We start from the raw sequence: 27,819 nt of genomic DNA on the forward strand, positions 1-27,819 counted from the left end.
AAGTCATTAAGTTGCCTAAACATTTGAAAAACAATCTATTCTAATTCGAAAAACAATCTTCTAATCGGCGAGTTTCGCCGGCTGCCGGCCCTTATTGAAAACACTGAATATCCTCTATGTGATGATAACTAATAGCAGCAAGTGACATGGCTGCACAGTGCTTACCAGCATTTTCAGCAAAGTGTGCTTCATTTCCCTGACTGTAGTCAGTACATATTGTCCTTGTTGGATCGATAGCATCAAATATTGTAGGGCCTGGATTTTCCTCTACATCGTTTGCCTGCCTGTTCAACCGAGATTCCCTTACTTTTGTCATTTTGTAATATGCCTTCGTGAATTCTCAACAGTGCAAGGATAATGCTATGCCCTGAAATGAACATGATGTGACGGTCTGGAACATTCATGTCAGAGAGCATGGTTATGGCAGATGCCTGAACAGAATGGTTGGTGTATATCTGAGAGAGCTTTGCTCCAACAGATATAGTTTCCATCATTTTGCCTAACTTGTTGACACCCAGTGGTCTGTTTTTGTACCAAACAGCATTTTCAGTATTCATGCTTTGTGGTGGTTCTTGTTAAGAATCAATGAAATGAATTTGCCAACTGATTTCTTTGAACCTGTTTTGGTCAGGACATTTTGTTTGCTGTTATTTCTAATAAGTATAGGAAATCGTATGAACGCGAGTGCATTTCGTGATTTATGGGCACGAGTGATGTTTTGAAAGTTCTCAAAATTGCACGAGGCGTAGGCGAGTGCAATTTGAGAACTTCCAAAACACCATGAGTGACCATAAATCATGAAATGCACGAGCAGGTTCATACGATTTTTTATTTATTATATTCTCGACAAAATTACTCCATCACGCTACTCTGCACGCCTTACGTACTACAAAAAACACTTCAATGGGTTCCAAAATGCTCACATGTTTTATTTGAACCAATCAAAAATATAATGTTGTGACAGGTAAATCAAGCGTGAAGTTCTTGAAAGTTTCTCAGAAAATATTACAAGCCAAACTCAAAAGCTAAATTTCAGTTATTAAAAGCGGCAAGAGTACTTAAGCCCACTAAACTGTTTTCAAATGTTTGATCTCAATCGGCCTCAGGGAATAACATTCTGACTTGTAGACTTTGGTGAACTGCATTGCCCCTGAATCACGTTAAATGTGACTTGACAGTTGTGAAAGTTGTTCACAGTGAAAGCATGGCTGCTTGTTTTCACCTGTTCACACGTTGAAGTTGTTGCAGGAGAAGACCACATTGGTAGACCAGGAAAACTGCTGGAGGCTGCTGACTGTGGAGCATTGCTGATAATGTTTGAAAGCTGTCGCTGTTCCTTCTCGCTACCTTCATTGTAGTCGTTAAGAGACTTTTCACTTGCGTGGCCGGTCACCTGGATTATCGACTGCCTCTTGACGCTTGCTGCTCTGAGTTTCTTCACAACTGTCTTCCTTGCGGTGTGGTTAGTCAATTTCTTCTTGCTTGTTTCCAGAGCTGTGTTCTTGACGACACTCTTCATCATATGCTGAGCCGCTGCTTCCTGTACCAAACATTTGTTTTGGGATTTTCGATTATGGCAAGGTAAAAAGGACCTTTGTCGCGCAGCTCTTGAGGACGCCTACTAAGGTATTGCTTCAGTAACTCAACAGGACATCTCTGACCACCAGTAGCAAACATTTTTGGCAGAACACTACGATGATTTGTGTTCAGTCCTCCCTGCCTTGTCTTTGTAGGATTTTCTTTAAATGTGACGTACTCTGTGCCGCTGTCGTCCACACAAAAACTGAAGTCCTCGACTTCCATTGAATGGTGTTCCTGTCTTCCCCTCAGGCCAAAATGTTGAGTCAAGATCCACCACATCGTCTGGGACAGAACTCTTGGACTGCAGTCGCTGAGACTTTGTTCACTCCATAGCATTTTTTCTTCTTTGGCTATCAGTGCGTTCGCGGCGTTGGGTCTCTTGCCTTTTCCTTGTTGACAGAGACACTTCACTTTTCCTTCGAGTACCAACTTCGACTGGTGAAACTCTCGGTCTCTTATTTTAGAGTACTTGTAGTCATGCTCTTTTAAATAGCGGCCGAGGGCTGCCAGCATGGATTTTAAACTCTCAGGTTCGTACTCACACCCGTCTTTTGTGCGTATTTCTGTGTAGAAGATTTGCAACATTTTATCGAGTTGTTCGTGCTCGTATTCTTCCATTTTTGGGTTTACTTTTTGTTGAGTCACCCATGTTTGCCAGACATTTACACAGGTCTGTGTAGCTTTCAACGTGTTTTTGTTTTTCGCATTTTCTTTAAGTTGCTCAACGATGTTTTGGTTTGACAAAGCAAACTGGCTGTCAGCCATGTTTTTATAATTTGGTGTTAAAATTTGGCACTTCCCCGGTGTTTCCATGGCAACTTCTCCGTATTGCACTCTATAACCTCTATTGCACTCTATAACCTATTTATGCATTCATCATTGACCAATCAGAAACGCGATATTTTGTTTAGTATATGATAAATGAATTGACGACCATTACATAAAAATTATTGGCAGACTGTTTATTCTCGTCATAATGCACAGACCAAAATAAGCATTAAGTTCTTGAGTAGTGACATCTTTCCACATGTCAAGCCTAAGTCGCTTGTTTGCTAATTTTTTCCACTAAATCGATAATAGAAAGGTCAAAAGTAAGGTTTAAAAATATTTTTTTTGTTTGCTTTGTTGGGAAAAGAGTGGAAGTGGTAATGAGACTGTTGATCACAAGGTTCTCAAAATCTTGCAACCAGGGAATTTCATCACGGCTTTTGCTTGAACTTTCCCTAAGTCTGATTCACTTTCACTCTGATTCACTAATCCTTTGAAATCTATGTCAGATTCTGTAGAACTCTCACTGTCTGATTCATTGCTATTTTCTTCATCAAACGATATGAAAATCTCACAATATTCTTCTTGGCCTAAAGAATGGGGTGACCCGAAAACACTAACCCCCGGCCCGTGGACTACCTTACGGACCGGTCCACGGACCCCTTCTACGGACCCCCCCTACGGACCACCCCAAAAAATAGCCGAAAAAAAACGATGCAGAAAATATAAACAGAAATGACAAAAAGATTTGACTTACCATTTGAATGGACTTGAATATTAATCACCTTTATTCTTTTGTTCTTGTGGGCCATCCACATTTATTTGCACTTAAAACAGATTGCAAACATATCTATCTTTCTTTCTTTAAGAGAAATGTGGAGGTGTGTGAAATATTGGACAGTGATGAGGTGACTTGGTTCCAGGCACGAAGCTCTATGATCCACTAGAGACTATTCAATTAATAGAGCAGCGAATCAACTTCCTATTAGATTTTTTCCTATGTTTGAATTAAATTTGAACTACATGGCAATTGCTGTTTGAAGGAAACATTGTACATAACAACTCTTTGGTATTAAAAATATCAACAAGCTAAAACAGGTGTAGGGAATTGTTCAGTAGCACAACAAAACAAGCCATAACCTTTATTAAATTATCTCAACACATTTTCAAATGCAATATTCTTGAACAATATAAGGTGGGTCTTAACAGTTCCCGGCTCTTTCTTGCTCTTACACTTAATCAATCAATACTAGCACTCTGAATCATTTACTGCTCCAATAATGGTATCAACAAAATTCTCAATCATTGGTTAAGAAGTTTTAACCATTTCACTGCCATAAGTGGTTACCATAGCAATAGTATAACCCATTAAAACACCCCACTGCTGCCATGATAACTGCCAATGGAATAAAAAGATCTCAACTAGTTCACCAATGATTGGAAATTTTTGTCACACCATTATTAGGGGTGGAAAAAAAGTTTAAAACCATTATAAGCCACATGCCTAAATTAAATTGACCTGAATCTCATCAACTCGTAACCAACTGTTATGTGATTAATTTGTAAACAATTCTCAATCTTTTAAACTTTAACGTCCATAAATGTTAATAGTTGGAAATCCCGCTACTTATCCTTAACAGATTCTTTAATTTTCTACACAAGCCAAAAAGTCAGGGTCTAATGAAATCACGATCACCATAACTTGATTTTTCATTTCAGGGTACACACCCAACACTCCATAGACATCCCTTAGAGTTAATCCAAGAGAATGTGTAATATGTCAATCCACTGAACACTTTTTTCAGGGGCCACCTTTAGATTTAAAGAGATGCAAGGCAGTTAAAGTAAAGAGTAAAACTCCAGGAAAGATTAACCTGCGAGCATACAACTGAGTTTCTTGAAAGAAGTGCATGGACATACAAGGAAACAAAAGGCAGCTACAAAATTAATCTATATTTACTTGGAATCTATCAAGAACCAGTTGACGCAGGCTACCAGTTTCAATGAGACTGTTATCGGACGTTATTTTTGATGACACCTTTGTGCAGACAGGGTTGAGGTGTTAGTGTCTCGTTGATGTTGCTAACTGCCAAGCATTTGTTGCCTTATTGAAGAAATGATAGCGCTCGAATTTGGCAAAACAGTATAGCTGATCATCTGGACTCTGGTATCCCACAACATTGGATGTTAGAGCCTTGAAGCACCCAGTACACTTTTTGATGTTACCAGCAATCTTTTTGAGAACCAAAGGTGCAGAGGGTGGAGGATCTACTGGTCTTTCAGCTCTTCTAATAACATCCATCCATTTGGTAAAGTTTCATAGAAATTGGCAACATTTTGGAGAAGCTACAGTTAAATTTTGTCAATGCTATGAAAATGGACATGGAACCACACCTTAATCTAATTGGGTGGTGATGATGTATAAATTTACAAAAAATAATCATGTATGCTTCTAGGAAAATTATAGCTTTTGATCTTTTCATGTTCTTACACAATTGGAAAACAAAAAAATGGTGATAGCATCAATGTAGAAGTTGGACACTTAGCACTAATGTTTCCTCTGCAAAATCACATTAATGTTAATATACAAATTCCACACATGGTAAGTGCTAAGTTACCATCAATGGTTTTTTTAATGTAACATTTGTGTGAACTGATTATTAAACATTGATGGTAGTTCACATAACATTAGTGTTTTTTGTTGTGTTAACATTCAGATTGTTTTAATTTAGTTTTATTTGGAAATTGTTACTTCCCATGAATATTATACACATGGTAAGTGCAAACTTGCCACTAATGGTTTATTATAATGTAACATTTTTGTGAACTGATTATTAAACATTGATGGTAGTTCACATAACATTGGTGTTTTTTGTTGTTTTAACATTCAGGTTATTTTAGTTTGCTTTTTTTGAGAAATTGACACTTGTCATATAGGGAAACCCATCAGTGTCTTCTTATATTTGGATTCCCATAAATGGTTGGAATCAAATTACTATAAATGGTAAATTCAAAGAAACATCATTGAGAAAGAGCAATTTTTCTATCAGTTCCCACTGATGACATTTTAGTTTAGATTGAAAGATTAATGGAACATGCAAACCACAAAAGTGGAACGAAATTAACTGTTGACAGTCTTGGAAATGCCAGATTGGACATATGACATCTTTTTTCATGCTGAATGAGAACAAAAATACTGCACTGAGTTTGAGGTCACTATTGCATTAATTGTGCATTAATATGGCATTGACCTGGACATTTGTAAGCATACTTTCTTCTACTAATGCCCTTGTCACTGTCAGATAAGTGAATCACTTCAATGATTGAAAGGCCTTTCAAAATGACAAAGAAATGCATTTACTGTTTTGAAGTGTCTGGTCCTGTTCCAGAGATGTACAAGTTTTTATTGAAAAAATAATGAGACCACAGTCTCAGAATGAAGATTAATAAAAAAATCAAGGTTCTCTCGGAAAATGTTGGAGTGATGTCAATCAAGGTTGGTACCATTAATGTTCAGGGGATAAGGCATGTAATAAAACCAACTAAGTTGCCATGACAGCACTCTCCTCTCCAGGCCCTCTGTGCAATGAACCAAATATCTCTCATTTTCAATCAAGTAACAAGAAGTAGATGAAGCTAAGTGCTGCCCATTTGCATCTCTTCACAAGCTCACTGGGAGTAAAAATGTTTAACTGCAGCATTTACTCGCCAGTTGAAAAACAGAACACAGCAAAACATGGTACGCCAGGGCAGGAAAAAAATATAAACTCAGAATATGCAGGAGCTAACCTTGTGGGATAGCAATTCCTTACAGGGCCTTACATACACTGGCTTTTCGTCTTTGAATATTCTGTTGAACGAAAGAAACAATTTCAAAGCCCACTTCATCAGACAATGTTTCCTGGAAAGCCTTTTTTATTTCGATCTCTACATCAGTTTCACTAAACTCCTTTCAGAACTCAAAAGCGCTGATAATGTGGCCATTCTCCTGCAAACATAATTTACTTACCTGGCGAGGGATTTCCTGGTCATTTGGTCCTGCTGGCAAAATTCACCTCTTGAGAACAGACTTGAACCCCAACTGACCTTCCTTTTTTTTTCTTTTTCCTCTTGTTGTTTCCTTGTGCTTGTATTGACTGTTTGTTTGCTGATTTGAAAAGTTGTTCCTCATTGTGTACAATGGCGGCTGGTGTTGAGGCAAGGCTGAGGTAGTATTAGCTGACGCTGGTAGGAATCTTGTCTGTACAGTTTGAGCAGTGGAAGAAGATGTTCTCATGAACTTTAATATATGTTAAAGATATTTTCGAACTAGATTGCTCCGCTTCTAAAGCTTGCAAAAGTTCATTTATGCAGCCAACTATTTGTGGAATTATGTGTCTTGATTGAGAGCTTGCTCCATTGCTAGCAGCCATTTTGTGCTATACATCATGTGATCATTTTGGTGGCAAATGACGACATGGCATGTTGGGTATTCTTGGCTTGAGGAAAAAGTTCTTGACTGGCTGTCAGAATTCAACTGGCTGGAAAAATTACAGACTTGAAGAAATAATTCTCAACTAGGCAAAAAAGCTGCTTGGCTCGAAAAAAAGCTCTCAACCACTTTTGTCCCTTATGGCTTGCCATAAAAGGAGCAGCAGTGAATGGTGGAGTAAAGAGGAAATGAAGGTATGGAGTGGTGTATGGTGAAGGTTCAGCTTTGACACGTGTCCCACTCCTAGTGTCAATTGGGTGTTGTCTGTCCAGATCCATTAACAATTTGTGTTGCAACAGAAAATCAGTGCCAATGATAGGTTAAGTCACATTAGTTCCTAGAAATTCCAGGTGAGGGGATGTGGGAGCCCAAATTCAAGGATTTACTGTCACAAACTGTTGGTGTTTGATAGAATTATTCTCAGCTTGCAATGTGACGTCACTTTTCTGGAAACAATGCGACAGTCCAGCCAGAAACATGCTAATAGCAGCTCCAGTGGCAATTAAAAAATGTAGTCTAGAATTCTTGTCTTACAATTGGAGGAGAGAAGATGAGCCAGTCACTACAGCTGCGTTCACCGGCTGACAGTCAAGTTTCCCTGTTGCTGTCAAAACTTGCATGGCTCACAGCCATGGGTCAAATTGCTCGTTGTACCAACAAATGTCAGGTTGGGAGTGAGATCATTGTTGTTCATGCAATGATGAAAGAGACTGCAATGTTTTCCAGATTTTCTGTAGCTCAGCTTGTATTAAGGTAATTTCGAAGACACTCTGCTGGAGTTACCAGTGCTTGAGGACCTTGCAGTTTGTCTGCCATGTTGGGGAGGTTACTGAGACTGGGATCTTAGTGCACCACAAAAGTCATGCGAACCGTGAGGGGAAGCTTCTGCAGCTAAAGCTCACGAAAAATCTCATCAGTGGCAGAAGCTGTTAATGTACCTCTGCAAAGTTTTGACATTCACCGTCAATGTTGTGATGGCTCCCAATTTGCCAAGGTCTTCAACATGTAGCAGCTGCTGTAATCATTGTCATTTTGAAGGGCAGACACATTTTTGTAATTTGGCTTTCAGTGCTGAATAAGGAGCCTCTGGTAGCTGGTCACTTATATTCTAACTTGCTCCCCCACTCAAACGAACATAAAACATTTATCATGTTATAAGCAACCATAGTTAACGTGTGTCAACATCAGCTGTGTGCGACCCTCTTTATTATGTCTTGCAAGCAAAATTACAAATACACTGAAAGGCTAAAAATATAACCAGCAAACAGTTAATAATACAATAAACGCTCTGACTCTTATGCATACTCTTTGTAAAATGTATTTGAAAAACACAGACTCATGCATATTCTTGTAAATATGTATATGAAAAACTGACAGCAAAATTACAGACTTCCAGTGTCCATGTCTTTTAAATAGTCTATCAGTGACTCAGGCATTAGCAGCTGCAGTGGCACTTTCACTCCTAAGGCCATGTAAACTTGGGAAGCCAATAGAAACAGAAGTGCTTAGCACTATTTCACATGCTCTAGTACAAGACAAAGGTGAAGAGCCATCTTCATCTCATCTAAAAAGGAAGCAACTGAAAATATTGTTGAGCTAACAAATCAGGAGAAGTACACTTGTACTCCACCAGGAAATGAGGGATGCTTGAAAACTGATATTATAAGTTGGAGAACAAACAAAATTATTTTCGCTCACTTACCGAAAATTTGTTTTCAACTAGCCCATTCTTTCGTCATGCTTTTGTGGGACTTTACATGTCCTCATCGCTTGATTCCCACATCTTGGCAGTAACACGAACACCAGTAGTACTATAATGGCACCCTGTTTATCGAATCATTTAGTGAATTAAAGCTTAGATCCCTTGGAAGAACAGAGAAAAGACAACTTACACACATCTAGGATCTATTCATGCCAGATTCATAGCGGTGGTAGTCCTTGAGTGTTAAGCTGGCACATTTGACATCATATAGAAATTGACAACTCCGACATCTTACAACTCGATGCATTCTAGCAACTGTTCTCTTGCTTGTGTTACATTTTAGCTTGTTAATGTTTCTGGCACTAGTACCTGGACCTGGATTTGGACAGACATCCCCACTCAGGGCCAATCTGGTTAGCTGGAAGCTGGCCACTGTTTTTGGGTGATGACTTGACCTTGTGCTCAGATAGACTTTTCCCTTGCCTTTAAATCCAAGATGGCGGCTGTGGCTGCCACATGTTAGATGACAAAATTCGATGTAATTAGGTCCACAGGTAGTGAAAATTGACATTCTAATAGTTTCTGATGCATTAAGATAGCATTTGGGGTATTCAGGAATCATTAACTGATAAAAATCGGCTAAAAATAATAAATGTTGCGAGACTAAAAAGTTTCAGTCTGACCACCATAACCACAGCTGACCATGACGCGAATGAATATGAATGAAAGCAATGTAGTGTATATACCAGCTCTCTGCTAATGAAGCAATTCTAACAACATACCATACATTGCCCCACACAATGGGTTACATAACCATGATTAATTCATGTGCCTCTGAGGCGTATTAGGCTGGAAAAACTTAATCAACATGATTTAATTTTGTCTTCTGTTGGGTGATATTTTGTGCTGTGAATAACGCCTCAGCTTGTGCAAACCAAAGCTCAGAGTCTGACAGCCACAAATCCAGTAGTTTCAGCAAAACAGCATTAGCAATTGTGGTTGGCAGTGGCAAATGATCAGCTTCATTGGGCATGAAGTCACCAATTTAGTGTTTAAAATAGGCAAACACCAATAAGAGTTAATCTTCTTTATTTGCAAACAACAATGCTCATTCCTTGATTCTTTGCTGGAAGGCACATGTTTGCCAAGTAACAAAGTCGTGTGGTTATTTTTCAGTCCGTTTATTCCATTTCACATGTAGAACAACTTTCTCTGTCTTGACATGGAATTAATGCTTGGTGTTTGGCTGTGACAACAGCAGAAAAAAGAAGATTGCCCGCATGCAAAGCTTAAAAAAGTCTCATTCAAATGAAAGTGTACCCAAAAGAGGAGATACCCAGAATTAAAAAATGCTTCATTCTTCCTCTTCCCAAAAGAAGCAGAACTAGGAAGAAAATGGTTTAATTTTAAAGAGGGTAAGACATGAAAAGCGAAAGGCAAATTATCTTAAATAACAATTTAAGCTATCTGACCTAATGTGAAATCTAACAAAGCTGTAGTTAAAATCTGTTATGGCCACATGCTAGAGACTCAAAATGTGTCTTGCCTCGTAAAGTTTATAGCCCTGTAAGCCTTTGTAAGCTTTTAATCCATTGTGATCATAGCCAGCCTTCATAATCATAAAGTTGTATAAATCTGCGTACATAAACATTGGAGCATTTGTAAACTTGGTGGACCATCCCTGTTTGATGGGTGATACCAGTAGTAGATGGCCCTGATCTGGCATATGATCAGATGGGATAAGCTCTGATGTATCTTTGCTATCTGCAGAAATTTCTTACAGGCGTCATTTCCAGGCTTGGAAGTTGCTCGTTGTTGTGCACTTTGCCCAGATCACTTGTTTGGATGCCTTGTAGTGCTAAATATTTTATTAAAACAACTCTTTGTGGGCCAAAGTAGTTCCTATCAATTTCCTCTAATTATTTTTGTTCAAGATTCCACATAAACACACCAAAGCCACTGTTTAAGGCGGAATCTGAAGTCCGTACAGAAGAACTTGAGGCTGCCACGTCTTTCTGGCCCTAATTTGCCTTGACTTTGTGCTGGTCTACAGTATTGTATTCAGCGGTGTTGCGAACATTGTCACTCAAGAACTAAGGAATGTTGGGGGTCATCAAAGCTTCTTTTAAACCATTTTAAAACCATTTTCTGGAATATTTTTCAAGTAGAATTTCATGATGAAGACTGACTTTGTCCCTACGTGTTCGGTTTGGTGGAAAACTCATAGTGTGGAGTGGAGTGAATGCAGAGTTTGGAAAATGAGGGTGTAGAAAATGCAGAGTGTAAAAATATCCAAAAGAAAAAGATACAAAAATATATACAAGTATAAAGCTTGTATTGAAGAATAATATTTAAAGGTATGCAAGTAATAAGAAAAGGAGAAGTGTGGAAAATGAGAATTGTGGAAAATGCAGTGTATAGAAAATGATTTAATGAAAGGTCATATCAAGTATTTTTCCTTTCTTGAATTATTATGTCATTGAATCATTGGTAAGAACAGGAACAAACAGGCAAAAAAAAGAACAGCATTATTTTCTATTAAGGATAATAACGAACCGTCCATTTTCTTGGAAAAAAGATACATCATTGCATTTTCACTGAGCCAGTTTGGAAATAGAAAGTGGAACGGGAAATGGTTTTACATCTCATTTTGTATGCAAAACAGAAAGACTTTGATGTTGTGTCAAAAACTCAGTCAACAATGTGAAAGTAGAAACAAATTTCATCCAAGAAGTCTGTTTGAGAAGTCTGCAATAAGTAAGAAACAAAGTTAAGCTTTAAAGTTCATTGTCTGACTCAGTCATTTAAGTCCTTTGTTTCTTCTGTGGTTGGGGTAGAGAATTCTCGCTGTCTTTGGAGTTCCAGTTTTGTTCCACCGAGTTACCACATGGATTCGAAGCAAAAAATTCTGATGATGACTTAGATATAAAGTCATTTAAACCATCAAAATTTGCTTTTTTATAAATATAAGCTTTATGTGGAGGTTTAGTGGAGCAAAGAGGTTTCAAGTTGATCTCGAAAATTACAGCAAGATGATCGTTCAAGCCGGAATACATAAATACATAAGAGACACTGTTTGGATAAGTAGATAGAAGTAGGTCAAGCGTTTTCCCCGATGCAGGTGTAGTTGGAACTTTAACGTGCTGGGATAATGAGTAGTCATCAAGTATGTGCATGAATTTATTATGCTGAGATGCAATCGCAGGATTGGTTGTAGAAGGAATCTCCTGGTTCCAATCAATATTGCCTAGGTTGAAGTCACCGCCCATGATAATATTGGGGTGGTTTGGAACTCTCAAGAAGACACTGTTAAGAGAGTCGTCTAAATGGTCAAGTATCTCAGTGGAAGAGTTTGGTGATCTATAAAAGGACGAGATGTATTATGTCTTCCTATTTGCAATTTTGAGAGAGGACCAAAGGGCTTCGCAACCATCCACATTAAAATTCGGCTCTTCAATACTTGCAAGGTCTGATTTAATTGCCTCCGCCGAATGCGTTTCTATCTCTTCTGAGGACTGAATATGAAGGCAGGAAGATTGAATATGATGAAATATCTGGATTGAGTTTTGATTCAGTTCCCAGAACAATATCAGGATCGTGTAGATCAAGTAGAGCTTGAAATTCAGTAGAGTGTTTAGAGCTTTTAAGACCATTACAATTAATTATCATTCCTTTTAATTTTGTTTTTGTGTTGCGCTTGGATGTACTCGTCACTGGATTAGATCTTGGAAAATTATTTCCATTGTCAACCACAGAACCAGACAGAATATCAAAAGAATTTGATAAGTTCAAAGTGTCTGAAGACAAGTCCAGAAGCGTAGGTGAGAAAAACTTGGAAGGTCACAATCAGGGAAAATCCACGAGCATGAAGAATTTGCAAGTAGTTGGTATTCATCATTATTCATCCCCAAACAGCAGGTGTGAATCCAAGAATCACATGAATCACATTGTATTCCATGTTGATTTGACTTTACTGGCTTTTTATATGAACCGCAAGGATATTTCCAATTTGGGCCAGGATTGGTATTGATGTCCCCACAAAGTAGGAGTAGGTTTAGTAACAAATACGACTTGGATCTGACAAACATGGTTGAACGTCGCTGGTTGCAATAAGATAAGATAAGATAAGATAAGATAACTTTATTTAAACACGGTATTTCCATCAGTTGTTAATTATCTATAAAGGTATATCTATCTTCCTAACTATAATAAAATCTAATAATAACAATTCAAATCAAAGAAACAAATAAATAAATCTGCTTTTCATGGAGGCTGTGTCTAAAATTTACTAAAAATTAAGATATTACTTTAAACTGTGGCGACTTAATTTAGATTTGAAATCAGTCAGTGAAGACGCTTGTCTTAGGTCTAAGGGTAAGTCGTTCCACAAGTGAGCTCCGCTGTACAAAAAACTTCTCTTAAGATAATCAGTTTGAGGTTGTGGAAGAACTAATTTGTTTTCTGTATTCCTTAAACGATAAGCACTTATATTGTCACGATATACAAATCTTGATCTCAGATAATCTGGTGTCATACCATGTAAAGTTTTATACATTAAGAGAGATTTTTGTTCCAATCTTTGATAGTAGAGTCTTTGCCACCCTAGTGCCCGGAACAAATCATCTAAATTACTATCATAGCTCGCAGACATTAGGATGCGAGCTGCCTGATTTTGAAGCCTTTGCAGTTTTTCAGAAAGGCCCTTGTTACAGTTTCCCCACACTACATTACGATAATCAAAATGTGGTTGAACAAGGCTATTATAAACTTTAATTAGAACATTAAATGGAGTGAGGTGCCGAATTCGCTTAATTGGCACAAGCTATCTTCTTAGAGATGTTTTCAATATGACACTCCCAGTTGATATTTTGATCGACATAAACTCCAAGGGACTTAGCGGAGGTTACTTGTTCTATCGCGATTTCGTTCATAGTAAGAGAAGGACTTTCCGTAAATTGTAAAAACATTAATAAGATGAAGTAAAAACATTAATAAGATGAAGCGAAAGCTTTGAAACCTGACAAACAAGTAGATTCAGACTTGATAGTAAGTTGACTCTTGTTATTTGAGTTGGAGGTAGCTGCAGGGGGTCTTGGGATCAAATAAAGGTGGGTAAATAGGCCAATAAACAGAAGAACCAACGGAGCTCGAAAATATACGTCCATCTTCCTTTGAACAAAACCGCTGTCATGTTCTGTAGTAAGTGGCAATTTGTTTAATCTTTTGCCCTGAATCCTGGGGTGTCCAGGCGCACTTCTTTTCATGGGGAAGGAGAAGTGCTTTCACCTCCATCCTTTCTTGCTTGAAAGTCATCATAATGTTTCCTTTTTGTAGAGAAGAATAGAAAGAGCATTTTTTTTGTAGAAAATAGATGCTTTTGGATAGAGGTTGGAATTATGTGTGTTGTTGTTTAACTTAATAACTTGTCAGTTAAGTGACTTGAGGAATTCCTTGTGTCCAGAAGTGTTGTTATTCAACACTAATGGGCAATCTTGAAGTGTGTCAGTGATGGATTGGCATATGAAATAGTACTTGAAACAAGTTATCTTGTATTTTATATTTGAATTTAATTAATTTTTAGAATCTATAAATCACTTTTAGTTTTCTGTTGTCTTCATTTCCATTAATTATATTGGGATTGGAAGAATACAGTAAAATATAAATACCTCTCGTCATCATCTCTGAAGAAAACCTCTTTATATCTTGGCAAGGAAACCCCTGCAATTGAAGCAAGCACCCTCTGGAGGCTGACGTTTGCAGAGGAATTAAATCTGTATGCAATGAAAAACGGACTGGGGTTTATGAGCCAATAAAAATACAGCAATAGTAAAAGGTAAGGAGGCAAATTAGGTGGGAAATGTATCAATTGATACTCTCAGTTTGAGTTGCTCTGCAAGCTTAGTAATGCCAAATAGGTGTTTCATTTTATGATTCAGGGTCTATTTGCATATATTAATGCAAAAATACCTTTGTATTGTTCCCTTGAATTTTGTAGGTCTTTATATCTCTAACTTCCAACAAAGCAATCTCCTATGCTGTTTTAATAATAGGTGATTTTTTTTGTGCAATCATTTACACTGTCTTGTGAAGAGGCCATTTTTAAGCAATAGTGAAAAACTACTAACAGGACCAGGTGAACACATTAAGGCTGAAAACAATTTGTACATTGGATTTGGCTGGTTTTGTTTGGTGTGTTGATTCTCTGTTCCACTGCTGGTGGAGCACATATGCTTTGTAATTAGGGGTACTTGTCATATGAAAGAAAAAGAGAATTGCATAACTTTACTTTATTCAAGGTGATATGTTGTCAGTTTTTTGTTTTGTTTTTGGAAGGTACGAGTCATGGAACACAAGTGGTAGAACAATCCAAAATATAAATGACATTAAATCATGATGATGACTATCAGTTTGGTTCAGGGTTGTATGCTTCTGCATTTGGATTTGTTATATGGTAAAAAGGTGCTTTCCCAACTTTAAACAGGTCTTAAAAATTCCTGGTTGTAAAATTTCTGGTATTTGCTACTGAAATAAGCTATTATTAAAGAAATCACAATTCTGATATTTTATTGATTTTTTTCACAGGGGTGAAGAAGTTTGATGTTTGTGTGCCATTTTTGGTTCCATGGTAGAAGCTCAAGTTTTGGGGTGAAAGGCTTTGATCCCTACTATGAAAGCTTTTGTTAAGATGCATGTGGTGTATATTATGATTTTAGCATTTTGTGGTTTGAGAATCAGGAAACACTATTTTGAATAATTGATTTAAATGTTTCCAAATCGTAAGGCAATAATTGAAATAGATTGGACGGCACATGAATTGGTAACGGCAATCAGACTTCTTGCATGAAACTGATGCTTCTTGATTTGCAAGATCCCTTTGTTGTTCTGCCTCTGGTTTCACCTCTGTGACACATTGGTTTACTCTGGTTGGGTGCTGGTTCACTATGCGAAGAAAAATGTCCTACTATGGTGACTGGAATTTTAGTTGTTGAGTATGCTGCAAAAGTATGCTGTTCTGTTTCGAACGTCAAACATCAAATTAGCTATAGATTCATAGTGAACAAATTTAGGTGGTAAGATATGAGCGTCAACAAATAAAGGAATTGCATTGTCAGTAACATACTGGTTTATTCACAAATATCTCCAAATGTTTCAAAAAAAAAAAAAAAAAAAAAAAAAAAAGGATAAATGTAACAACTCTGGTGCCTCATACATCATGTTTCCCTATCTTCAAACGTGATCTTTGTTTAGAGGGATCCATTTATAGTGTTTATGGATACTGAAGGGTGGAAGGAAATTTAACGAAGGCAGAATGGACTTCAAGTTGACTGACCTACATAAAAGACTGATAACTAACCTGAATCGAACATAAAGGTCAAATTGTTGAGCCACTGTTTGTCAAGGACAACCTTACTTAACGCTGCTACCACTTTTGAAGATTTCTTTAAGCAATGCTTTTCTCCAGTTCCTACATCATTAGTCTCCTCCAGCCCACCGGTGTTCACAGCAAACATGCTGAAGAACACCACACCAATTTTGCTAGAACAATGAAAATTATACACAATCAATAATCAATACACATATGTATCTGAAAAAGCTTGACATCAGAAAAAAATGCAAGAGCTTGGTTAATTGAGCTAACAACTGAATGCATCACTAGGAAAGGTCATACTGCAAAAAAGAAAAAAAGGTACAGAAAAGCTGAAAAGAAAAACACTACTGTTTCTTACCTTCAGTTTGTTAACACTTCCCTCGCAACTTTGACAACAGAACCAGAAGTGGTTGACAATGTCATCAATCCTCTCTTTAAGTGGTTCACAATCCTTATTTCATGCTGCCTGTCAAGGAAAGCATGATATTTGCTTAACATATTTGGTTAAAGAAACAAAATAAGGCTAAGTAATAGCATGGAAGAGAAATAAAACTGTTATTCTTGTTTAAAGTTAGCCATAACGGAATCATTCTTGATGATACTACCCATGTAAACAAGCAATGTTCATGCAACTATACTGGTAACTAGACAATTTGAGACAAGAAAATTGCCTTTTTAAAATTTGCACTTACCTGATGGAGACACTTGCTCAGCTTTTTTGCTTTGTGCCAAATATCAAGCAATTAAAATAGTTCCAACAGCTGTGGGTATTTCTCTAAAAGATAACCTGACATGCAGTTTTGTCATTGAGTATTTTAATTCTTGGATTATATTTTGGTCTTATAAGTTAAATTTGAAGCGTTGAATGCACAACATGCGCTACTGTCAATCAGTTCAACTCGGGTGTACACATTGTTGCAAAGTGAGATCATCTAGCAAATGGCATCCTTGTAAAGCAGCTTCAATGATTTTAATACTACAAGTGAGCCTTTTCTTAGTTGGTGTAGGTAACGTTTTTTGTACTTTGACCTACAAGTACAATGTACCTGAATGGAACACTATGTTTAAATAACAAGTTGCTTACTTATTTACTTACTAACATGTCACTTGTATGCATATGTACATGCATTTGATAATGGTTACAACAAATACCCAGAGAGATTGAAACAATTTAATAATGCAAAGCATATAATTATGGTTTATACTGTCGTGAAAAAGATTCTGATAACCTTTCACAAAAGCACAAATAGAGAACCTTAGTGATCAGGTCAATAAGATGCATGGATATAGCAATATCATCATACCTTTCATCTCACGCACAAGTTTGGTAATAGTTGATGAAGCATCAGTTGTAAGCTAACTGATGGGAAGAATATTCACCATCTTCTCAAGAAATCGCCGCAATCCTTCTTTTTCTATGGCCACAGAATTGCCACCTGTCTCCCTTTTGTCGACTACTGCCATATCTAAAACAACTTTCGTTGAATTTTCCATTAAAGTGTACACACAGTATCTTGCTGAATGCCCGGGGGAATCATTCCTACCAGCTCCACACAAACACAGATCCCCATATTTCTCAAGGATACCAACAACGATTGAATTCATTTTGTTCCACATCTCCTTAATCACAGGGGCTGCACAATGTTTCTGTAACCGTGCAAATGTGTTGCTGCTAATAATGTTGAGACTAGGAGCCTTGGACATAAAGGCAAACTTGCTGTAGCTGTTGCCCAAAATAATTGCAGCTGCCAAAAAGGAATCATTAAGAAAAATTAAACATTGTTTTTCACTCCCAAAACCTCTGACGAGACCCATTTCTGAGAGTGATTGTTTTTGCACTGCCAGATTACCTCTACTCTGCATCCACAAGTTCTGACATCCTGTTTGAAAAAAAGGCCCTTGCCACAGACTGCACATTTTTCACTAGATAGCTCTATTAGCTTTTCCACAGAGACCATGACTCTCTTAAATGCAAAGCTAGGTATCTCTCAAGAATATCTGTGGAGGTAAGCTACTGAAAAGCACTATTCAACTTTTTGCAAATTTCAGCTGATTTGCTAGACTCTCCTTGCTGTATTTCAACATAAATAATAGTCTTTAGTCTTTATTCCATCATAAGATAAAACTACATATCTTATGTTACAATGAATTGAAAAAACTACAGAAATCTACATACATATTATGAATTAAAAAGTATATCATTACAATAAATGGAGCTTAAATATCAACCTATTTACAAATGTGTTCATAAAGCGCTGTGTATTAATTTTCGGGCGCGCGCAGCCTTTTTTCCTGAGATTGTGTAGATATGTCTTTTGGACAGGAATGATATCTTTCAGGGGGTGGCAATCCGTTGATTTTAGTTTCTTCAAAATATTTCTATCTTGTTTGTTTAAAAGGTTCTTGATAAAAACTGGAAATGAGATAAAACCGCGTTCATGACATCGGTCTAAAAATTTTTGTACAACCGTAAGATCGGACTCAGATGCCCCATAGACTGAAAGTGCATAGCTAAAATTAGCCAAAACAATCGATATAAAAAGATGATCAATCTCTGCCTGAGAGTAATGTTCCTTTCTCAATGTTCGTAGGACGTGTAAACACTTGTTTGCTTTGACAAGCTTAGTTCTTACATGCTCATCAAATTTTCCATCACTCTGTAAAGTTACTCCTAATAAAACGAAGCTATTACATTGGGGAATATTATTAATTGGAGAGTAGAGTACATTATGATTTTTCTTTCTAACAACCAGCTCTTTACATTTGCAAGGGTTGCAGACCATTCTATTGTCTTTACACCATGTTAAGAACTGTCCTACTAAGTCGGCAGACGGGTCACTATTCCTAGTGATAGGCGAAAGAATAGTGGAATCATCGGCATATTTAAAAGCACAGGGCAACCATTAAAAAAATCTCCAAATCGTTCAAAAATATATTAAAAAGATACGGTCCGCTTACACTACCTTGTGTGGTTCCTCTATTGACAAGTTTCCACTGTCCTAAAAAATTATAACTAACAACACGCTGTTGTCTTGCATAGAGGAAACTATGATACCAATTGATAATGTACGGATTTAGAGGTAGCTGTTTCAGTTTGGCAGACAAAATAGCATGGTTCACAAAATTGAAAGCCTTACTGAAGTCCATGGTAAAAATTCGCACTGCGCTATAGTCACTACTATCTAAATACTTGTATGTCTGGTGCTGGATAGCGAGCAAGGCATTTGTGCAACTACCCGCCTGTCTATATGCAAATTGGGTGTGGCTCAGGTTGCTCTCAATGACTGACTGTGCTTGTGTACGATACACGACCTTCTCAAACAACCGGGCAATAACGGGAGTAACATTAATACCACGGTAGTCCGAGTCCTCTATAGGCATATTCACTTTGGGGAGAGGGTTAACATTTGCCCTTTTCCAGGAGTCTGGCCATGTATGAGTAGACAGCGACAGATTCCAAACGTGAGTGACGATTGGTGTGAGTAGCTCAGCACAGTCTTTCCAGATCCAGTACGGGAGGTCGTCTGGTCCCGTTGCGGTTTTCTTTACATGAAATAAGGTATTCCAGACACACCGCTCAGATATTTTCGGGGGCTTTACACTGTCCGGGATATCCATATGACTAGGTCTAACGTAAGTGTCATCATAGCACAGGTTGGCGAAGTAGTCGTTCAGACGAACTAGAGAGTTCTTGTCCAAATTTATCAACGATGACCTGCGACGCTGCGATAGGGTGTCCACGCCCTTCCACCACTCACCGCTACCAATGGCAGCCAGTTTTCTTCTGTTCTCGGTTATCAGCTCAGAAATGCGCTTATTAAATAAAGACAGGCGTTCCTTATTCTTTGAAGATATATGGGACTTACTCCTCAGCATACACTTGACTAATGGGGACATCCAAACTGGGTCACGCGATGACATGCGTACAGATTTTTGCGGCATAAACTTATTCATCACTGCACGAATCTTTACCTCAAGCACCTCGACCGCCTTGTTTATGTCCACCTCATTGAGGACGTCACTCCAGTCCAGCGCAGTGAGTGCCATATAAAATGACTGTTTCCGATGTTCCCTACAGTCCCGCACAAGAACTTTGCGGCGCATAGTGTGCACGCATAAAACGGTACGACAACACAAACTTGAACACGCGTACTTGTAATTATGAAATGGACTTTACAATCTTGAACGAACGTTGTACGGTTTCGAAAACTAAAAGGAAACAAAGGAAATTTACAACTATAAATACGGAAAAAGGCTAGACAAACAAGAAACGAAACCAAAAAAAACTTACGTTTGTGTCCTTATAATATAAACGATGACGTTAAACGGGCGTTGAAACGATTCTCCACTTCGATCGAGCACATGTATTTTTTAACTCGCAGCGCCTCTCGGGATCTAGCTAATGAGTGCGTGACATCACGCATAACGGCAGTAACATTCCCGACCCCTTAAGCGATGCTTAACATGGAAAGTTCTTAGCTACAAAACAAAGTAGTAATTATGAAAAATAACTTGTCATGTCCTTTGCTAAAGCTAACGAGTCTAGTCCGTCACACAATCCGCTTAAAGAAATAGGGACTATGGATATTCCATGAAGGTTCAGCCCTTACGAGCTTCCTGTTTCATTGTTCATTATCGAGGCACGATTGTTCTTCCTTAGCTAGCAAGAGGACAACCTTGTCAACTGGTCTGCGTAGTTGGGAGGTTTGGGTCTTCAAATGAACCGTGCGTACCAACCCCTTCTTGTCTGATTCCGCGCTTATGACTCGTCCCATCGGCCAAACACTCCTCGGGCAGTTGTCGTCTTTCAACAGGACAACGTCTCCGACAGCTAGATTCCGTTTGGGACTGTTCCACTTCGAACGAGGTTGGAGAGTTGGGAGATATTCTCTCTTCCAACGCGTCCAAAATAAGTTTGCCAAGTACTGCACTCTCCGCCAGCGCCGCCTCATATAGACATCTGCGCGTTGAAAAACTCCTGCTGGGGGAAGTACAACGCTGGTTTTCATCGTCAGGAGATTGCTGGGACTTAGTGGGTTGAGGTCATCGGGATCACTCGAAGCGAATGTTAGCGGTCTCGAGTTAATGATAGCTTCAACTTCACATAGTAGAGTTCTAAAGGATTCGTCATCCAGACGGGAGCCATGCTCATGGAGTAGAACAGTGAGTACTTTGCGGGTAGTGCGAATCTGCCGCTCCCAAATGCCGCCCATGTGGCTGGCACTCGGTGGGTTGAAAATCCAATCTGTACCCTCTAGATGCAGCCTGCTTCTGATTTGCTCGTTGTTCATTTCGTAAACTGCTTGCTGTAACTCTGTCTTGGCGCCTACAAAATTTGTTCCGTTGTCGCTCCGGATCTCTCGGATAGGCCCACGACGAGCAATAAATCGCCTCAGAGCCTGGATAAATGAATCTGTTTCGAGAGAATTGGCGGTCTCAATATGCACTGCTCTACTTGCTAAACATGTGAAAAGGCATCCGTACCGTTTGAGTCCCTTTCGACCTTCTTTGATCATGTACGGACCGAAGTAATCCACGCCAGTATACGTAAATGGCGGGGCTGGAGTCAGTCGGTCTTTAGGCAAGTCAGCCATTTTCTGTTCAGCGACAGGGGCACGATTACGGCGACAAGTAACACAATTTGCGATTAGGTGACGAACAGCAGCATTGGCACCGGTGACCCAGTACTTCTCCCTCAATTTAGCAAGTGTGTGACCGCGGCCTGCGTGTGCTAGGCGTTCGTGTAGGCGTTTGATAATCAAGTTCGTAACGTGACTCTTGCGAGGTAAGATGATGGGGTGTTTCGTTTCTTCTGGAAGATCGTCAGCGCGGCTAAGGCGGCCACCAACACGAAGGAGGCCTTCATGAATGTAGGGATCCAGCCGAGTTAGGGAACTTGCTTTCTTCAGCACCATTTTCTTTTGCTTTGCCCGACCCCGTTCGTCTCCACCGCCTTTGTCACTGACTTGTCTGAGAGCGTCAAACTCTCTACTGAAGGACTGCAACTGTACGAAGCGAAGGATGGCCATCTCGGCCTCTTCAAACTCTTGAACTGAGAGCGGTGCGCAGCAGTCACCCACTACCTTCGTTTCAGCTTGTAGTGACTTCACGCCCGACCTTGCCTGACCATGGTCCGAATCTATCTCGAGAGAACCCTGGCCTCTAATCTCCTTCCGTTTTCGCAATACAGCCTTGATTCTAAGGAATGCGGCCACCGACAATCTCAGGCGATACCAACTCGAGTGGTATTCTATTAGCTTGTTAACTGACGTAGCCGTGGCTTCCATTACCATGGTACCGGCGGAAGCAACTTTTCTGACCTCAGGGTCGTCATCTGGGACCTCACCGACTGGAAAGGGCTGCTGCGGCCAGTCCTTTTCTGATTTCCCTAGGAAGTGTGGACCATTTGACCAGCGTTGCTGCTGCAGAAGTCCAGCGGCGGAAAGTCCTCTTGAGGCATCATCTGCCGGATTGCTACTGGTGTCCACGTATTTCCACTGCATAGGACTAGTGAAGTCCCTGATCAATTGCACACGATTTGCCACGAATATCTGAAACCTCCTCCGCTCGTTTCTTATGTAGCGGAGAACCGTCGTCGAGTCGGTGTGATAGATGATAGACTCAGGCTTAACTTCAAGCTCTTCATACAGCATTTGTCCCACGCGAACAGATACGGTTGCTGCAGTTAATTCTAAGCGTGGGACTGTTACGGCCTTAATAGGTGCAAGACGAGCCTTCCCCATTAAAAAGGAACAATGTATGCGACCCATGTTATCCATTAGACGTAGGTAGGCAACGCATCCATACCCCACCTGGCTTGCATCGGAGAACAGATGGAGCTGTCTGGAGACAACTGGGCCAAAACCCGGCGGTTTGTGACACCGATCAATGTGAAATTGCTCTAGTAACGGAAGCTCTCCACACCATCTTAGCCATTTACTGCGGCAGTCTTCCGGAATGTCGTCATCCCAGTCGAGATCTTCATTGCGGCAGAGATCCTGTAACAGCTTCTTCGCTAGAAGTGTGAAAGGAGCGATGAAGCCCAGGGGATCAAAGATTGATGAGATGGTGGACATGACTCCTCGTCTTGTAAACGGTTTGCTGTTAATGACGATTCGAAATCCAAAACAATCTGATTGTACGCACCACTGTATCCCTAAGGCACGCTCGATAGGGAGGTTGTCACAGTCAAGAGTTATTGATCTGACTTCTTTCGATCGCTCATCCTCTGGTATAGACTCTAAAACTGCACGACTATTGGAAGTGAATTTGGTGAGGCGGAATCCACCTTTCTTACAGGATTGCCGAAGACCTTCAATCAGCTCGACTGCTTTACCTTCCGAGCTTACGGAACGTAGACAATCGTCCACATAAAAGTTATTTCGCAGCGTGTCAGCAACCAAGGTACCGTACTTATCTTCGTTATCCCTTGCGGTTCGCTTAAGGGCAAAGTTAGCGACACTTGGCGACGAGGCCGCTCCAAATAAATGTACAACCATCCGATACTCTTGTAGCTCGGCTCCTAGATTGCCATCTGGCCACCATAAGAAACGGAGGTAATCATACTGTTCAGGAGGAACTGTAACCTGGTGGAACATGGATTCCACATCTCCCATGAAGGCTACGGGGTCTTCACGAAATCTGGTTAGCACGCCTACTAGGGAGTTTGTCATATCTGGACCTTGCATCAGACAGTCATTGAGCGACACGCCCTGAAACTTTGAACTACAGTCAAATACGACGCGTATTTTTTCTGGTTTTTTCGGGTGATACACCCCATGATGGGGTAGATACCACACCTTGCCTGGGTTCGGTATCAGCAACTCATTTGGAACTCTTTGTGCATACCCTTTGGCGATGACATCGTTTACGAAGGAAACGTAATCAGAGCGGTATTTAGAATCTCTCAACATCTTTTTCTTCTGCCAGTTTGCTCTTTTGATTGCTTGCTCCTTATTGTTGGGCATGATAATATCGCTATGTCGCAATGGAAGAGGAACTTGGTAGTGGCCGTCGACAACTTTCGTCTCCCTTTCAACCATAGTTAAAAACTTTCTGTCTTCTTGAGAAGGCCCACGCTCGTCCGGTGCTTTGCTTACGGTGTGATCGTTGAAGTCCATCTGCAACATTCTGAGCAATGACGTTGGAGCAATGATTTCCTTCGGCGTTTCCACTTCTCTCACTGTAATTCGGTTCGCGATTATTTTGTCCTTGTCATGATCAGTTCGGATATGGAGAGGTCCACAGACTGTCCAACCATGGCGGAGACGGAGGGCAAATGGGCCATCGCTTCGACAAGGTACAACTTCTAATGGTTCTAAGGCAGGCGGGCAATTGCTGCCAATGAGTAGTCCAATCTCCAGGCGAGGCTCAAGCTCAGGGATTTTCTTCGCAACCTCGGAAAGGTGTGACCACTGATTTATGAGACTGGGCGTGGGAATTTGGTGATGTTCTGCTGGGATTTCATCTCTTGTGTATGAGCGAGGCAACTCAATGGGATTCTCATCATCTAGGCTCGTAACGATAAGATCGTCCAGAATGATGCTTTCCACTTGACTCTGTCCATGCATGGTGGTGAGTTGTAGCATAACCTTGACACCGTCTATTCCTAACTGTCTCCTGATATTTTCGGTTGCAAAACAGCCGCCACTACCATTATCGTAAAACGCGTACGTGACAACTGAATTGTTACAGCCCTTCTGTTTAACTTTAACTGGGAGTATGGCATGTAGCACTACGGACTCCTTGCAACTTGGTGCGTCCTGTACAGGTTTAGAGACATCAATGCGCCTATTGCTAACCGCTATAGATTGAACTTCCGTCGCTTGGGGTTTGTTACTGACGCTCTCTCTATTCATTGTGAAACCATCAATGTGCAATGCTGTTGGGTGCCGTTTCTTGCACTTCTTGCAGGTGCGTCTCTTTACACAACCTTTGGATACATGATCAGATTCGTAACAGGCAAAGCATAATTTTCTTTCGTAAAGAAATGTCTTCCTTTGATCCATGGTCCTTTTGAGGAATTCCGCACAATCATCCAGGTCATGGTTCTTGCTGCAGAAGGGGCACAACTTTTCCTTGCCACCAGCATTGTTTCGGTTCGCATGGTTTACAGCCTCTATGCCGGGAATGGTGATACCAGTGGCAAAACTGTTGCTTGTTTTAGTTGCTGACGAGGGCTTCTTCTTGCCATCTCTCCCACTGTTATCTCTGCGCCTTTCCTGGGTACTACTTAAAGCCTGCACGCCAAATACAGGGTCGTTCGCTGATTCGGCTGCTGACACCACAAAATCAGCGAGATCCTTAAAGCTCGCTATCCTTCCGTTCTCTTTCAATTTCGCAGCACGATCACGCCATCTTGACTGGAGATGCGAGGGAAGCTTTTTTGCAATGGTCTGCAGGTTCGTAGGATGATTTAACTCATTCATATGAGACACGCTCATCATAGCATTTTTACACTTAATCAAGAAAAGCGATAAACGCTTTAGTCCTGATGCGTCATCTGGCCGAACTGGGGACCATCCGAGAGCTTTGTTCACATAGGCCATTGAAACTTTAAAGGGATCCCCATATTCCTTCTCCAGTAACCTCCTCGCCTCCTTATATCCTTCAGAAGGGTCCATATGCAGACAGCCTCCAATAAGTTCTCGTGGTTCCCTTTCAAGATGTTGTTCCAGGTAGTATAAGCAATCTGCCGCCCTGAATGTTCTGGACTCTATCCTTGCCTTGAATGCCATGATAAAGGTTCCATATTCGATGGGGTCTCCTTTAAACTTGTGCACTTCAGGTTGAGGCAGAGTCATTGCTGCAGCCAGTTGCCGATGGGTTGCAATCATTTGCTCATTTTGCTGTCGCTGCATGGCCATCACTTCTTTGAAAGACCTTTCATGGGGTTCCAATCGATAGGGATCATCAGCTGCAGCGATAATTCCTTGTGGTACATCAGTGGTCCCGTTGTTAGCCGGAGGCGATATCTCGCCGGCTAGACTGTTTGAGTGAAACTCTGGGGCAGCAGGGTTGAGATGAGCGGCAGGTGTTGAAGCCATGAATTTGGGTTCACTTTGCTGGAGACAGGGAACAATACCATCCTTATTTTCTAGGTTACCATCATTTTCCAAATCGGCATAAACCCTTTCTCTGGCCTGGGCTTTCGCTATTTCAGTTTCCAGTTTCAAGGCTTCATCTGCTGCTCGTAGAGCTTGTTTGCGTTCTAGCATTTGTTTTTCAGCTTGTAATTCCGCTAGCTTAAGTTTCTCCTTTGCTCGTGCAGATGGCGTTGAGCTGGCTGAAGACTTCTTCGAACGGGTGCTAACACGGGACGATTTGGATGAAGCCGATTTTACTTCTGAGAGCAGATCAAGTTCTTCTGTTAAGCGACGTTCTGCTACATTCATCCATTCCATAACCTGTTTCCTAAATTCCAAAAATGACTTCTCCTTACTTTCATAGCGATCAAGTTCCCTGTCTTGATCCTGTTCGGAGGTCAACTGGCAATAATAAAGGTCACGTGCTTCTTGATACTCCTTGAATAATGTGTTCAATACAATAACCTCTGATTTCACTAAATGAAGATTGTTCTCATCTTCCATTAAGTTTGTGAGAGCATTCCTTTGCTTTGTCACAGCAGTCGTTTTGGCAGTTTGATCGTTTTTCAGTCGCCTTAATTTCTCTTCTTGACCCTTTTCAGTTAATTTCCTTACACGAGTATCGGGACAGCTTTCGTTCGGAGGAAACCCAGGCCCAGCGCCCTCAGCGACAGGTTCATCGTTCATGGTGGACTAGGCACTAATTAATCCTTCGGTAGTCGCTTCAAATTAGCGATGAGTGGCGAACAGTTCGCCCAACATTGCAAATAAACGTAGGATAAGTTCCAATAAACCAGTATGCGATGAGGGTTAAACTTTTCGAAACGAAATGTGCACGCATAAAACGGTACGACAACACAAACTTGAACACGCGTACTTGTAATTATGAAATGGACTTTACAATCTTGAACGAACGTTGTACGGTTTCGAAAACTAAAAGGAAACAAAGGAAATTTACAACTATAAATACGGAAAAAGGCTAGACAAACAAGAAACGAAACCAAAAAAAAACTTACGTTTGTGTCCTTATAATATAAACGATGACGTTAAACGGGCGTTGAAACGAACTTGAACTTGAACTTGAACTTTATTTTTATTTAGACACGGTAAATCTATCAGATAAAATAATAATATTATTACAATCTATTATTACAGTTACAATCTATTTTAATCTATATAAACATGATCTAAAATTTAAAAGTAAAATAGAAAAAAATAAGGAAATTCTGCTTTACATAGATGCCGTGTGTGTTTTGTCGATTCAGAGGAAGAAATTGCGACAACCATTTCGGAAGGATTGAAGTGATTTTGCTTGCCGCAATTCAGGGGACAAGCTATTCCATATAACCGCACCGTTATAGCTAAAGCTATTTTTTAGGAAATTGGTGCGAGGCAATGGAACAGCTAGTTTGTTTTCAGAGTTCCTTAGATTATATGGAGGATCATATTTAGTGAAAAGAGAACCAAGATAGTCGATTCTCCACTTCGATCGAGCACATGTATTTTTTAACTCGCAGCGCCTCTCGGGATCTAGCTAATGAGTGCGTGACATCACGCATAACGGCAGTAACACATAGGTTTAAGCTTTAATCCCGCCGGTAAAACAAAGCCTTCATGGTCTGTCTTAATAAGCATATGTATGGAATATGCTTGACCGAACAGATCCGCTCGGTTGGTCATACAGTTATCCAAGCACGCGTTACCCCGCGTGGGAAAATCAACCACGAAATCCCAGCCAGACAAAGCCTTAAATTCTTGCATATCCAAACGATTTACATCGCCACCACAGACAATAGCCGCTTCTGGGTGTTTGTTCAACACAATGTCCACAGGCTATACAACA

General features: G+C 40.1%; 2 protein-coding genes and 4 pseudogenes across 2 annotated transcripts in view; 1 reads left to right on the forward strand and 5 right to left on the reverse strand.

Moving 5' to 3' along the window:
- Positions 1–316, reverse strand: part of LOC136277792 (zinc finger protein 862-like) — an 11,549-nt pseudogene extending 11,233 nt beyond the window's left edge.
- Positions 1–5,061, forward strand: part of LOC131783137 (uncharacterized) — a 26,002-nt gene extending 20,941 nt beyond the window's left edge. Inside the window, exon 4 of the mRNA XM_066160472.1 lies at positions 4,155–5,061. Within this exon, the coding sequence (XP_066016569.1) occupies positions 4,155–4,241 (87 nt within the window). The 3' untranslated portion in view covers positions 4,242–5,061. The remainder of the gene's footprint in view (positions 1–4,154) is intronic.
- LOC131774148 (uncharacterized) lies at positions 1,103–2,094 on the reverse strand (annotated as a pseudogene).
- Positions 5,062–11,326: 6,265 nt separating the features above from the next.
- On the reverse strand, positions 11,327–12,610 carry LOC131774149 (uncharacterized; annotated as a pseudogene).
- Positions 12,611–15,349: 2,739 nt separating this feature from the next.
- On the reverse strand, positions 15,350–17,849 carry LOC131774150 (uncharacterized; annotated as a pseudogene).
- A 2,640-nt stretch (positions 17,850–20,489) lies between these two features.
- On the reverse strand, positions 20,490–25,937 carry LOC131800134 (uncharacterized). Its single transcript, XM_059117814.2, has one exon. It carries the CDS (start codon positions 25,935–25,937, stop codon positions 20,514–20,516), a length of 5,424 nt encoding a protein of 1,807 aa, XP_058973797.2. The 3' UTR covers positions 20,490–20,513.
- Positions 25,938–27,819: the final 1,882 nt, after the last annotated feature.

This window comes from Pocillopora verrucosa, chromosome 13 (genome assembly GCF_036669915.1).
Source record: "Pocillopora verrucosa isolate sample1 chromosome 13, ASM3666991v2, whole genome shotgun sequence".
NCBI lineage: Eukaryota > Metazoa > Cnidaria > Anthozoa > Scleractinia > Pocilloporidae > Pocillopora > Pocillopora verrucosa.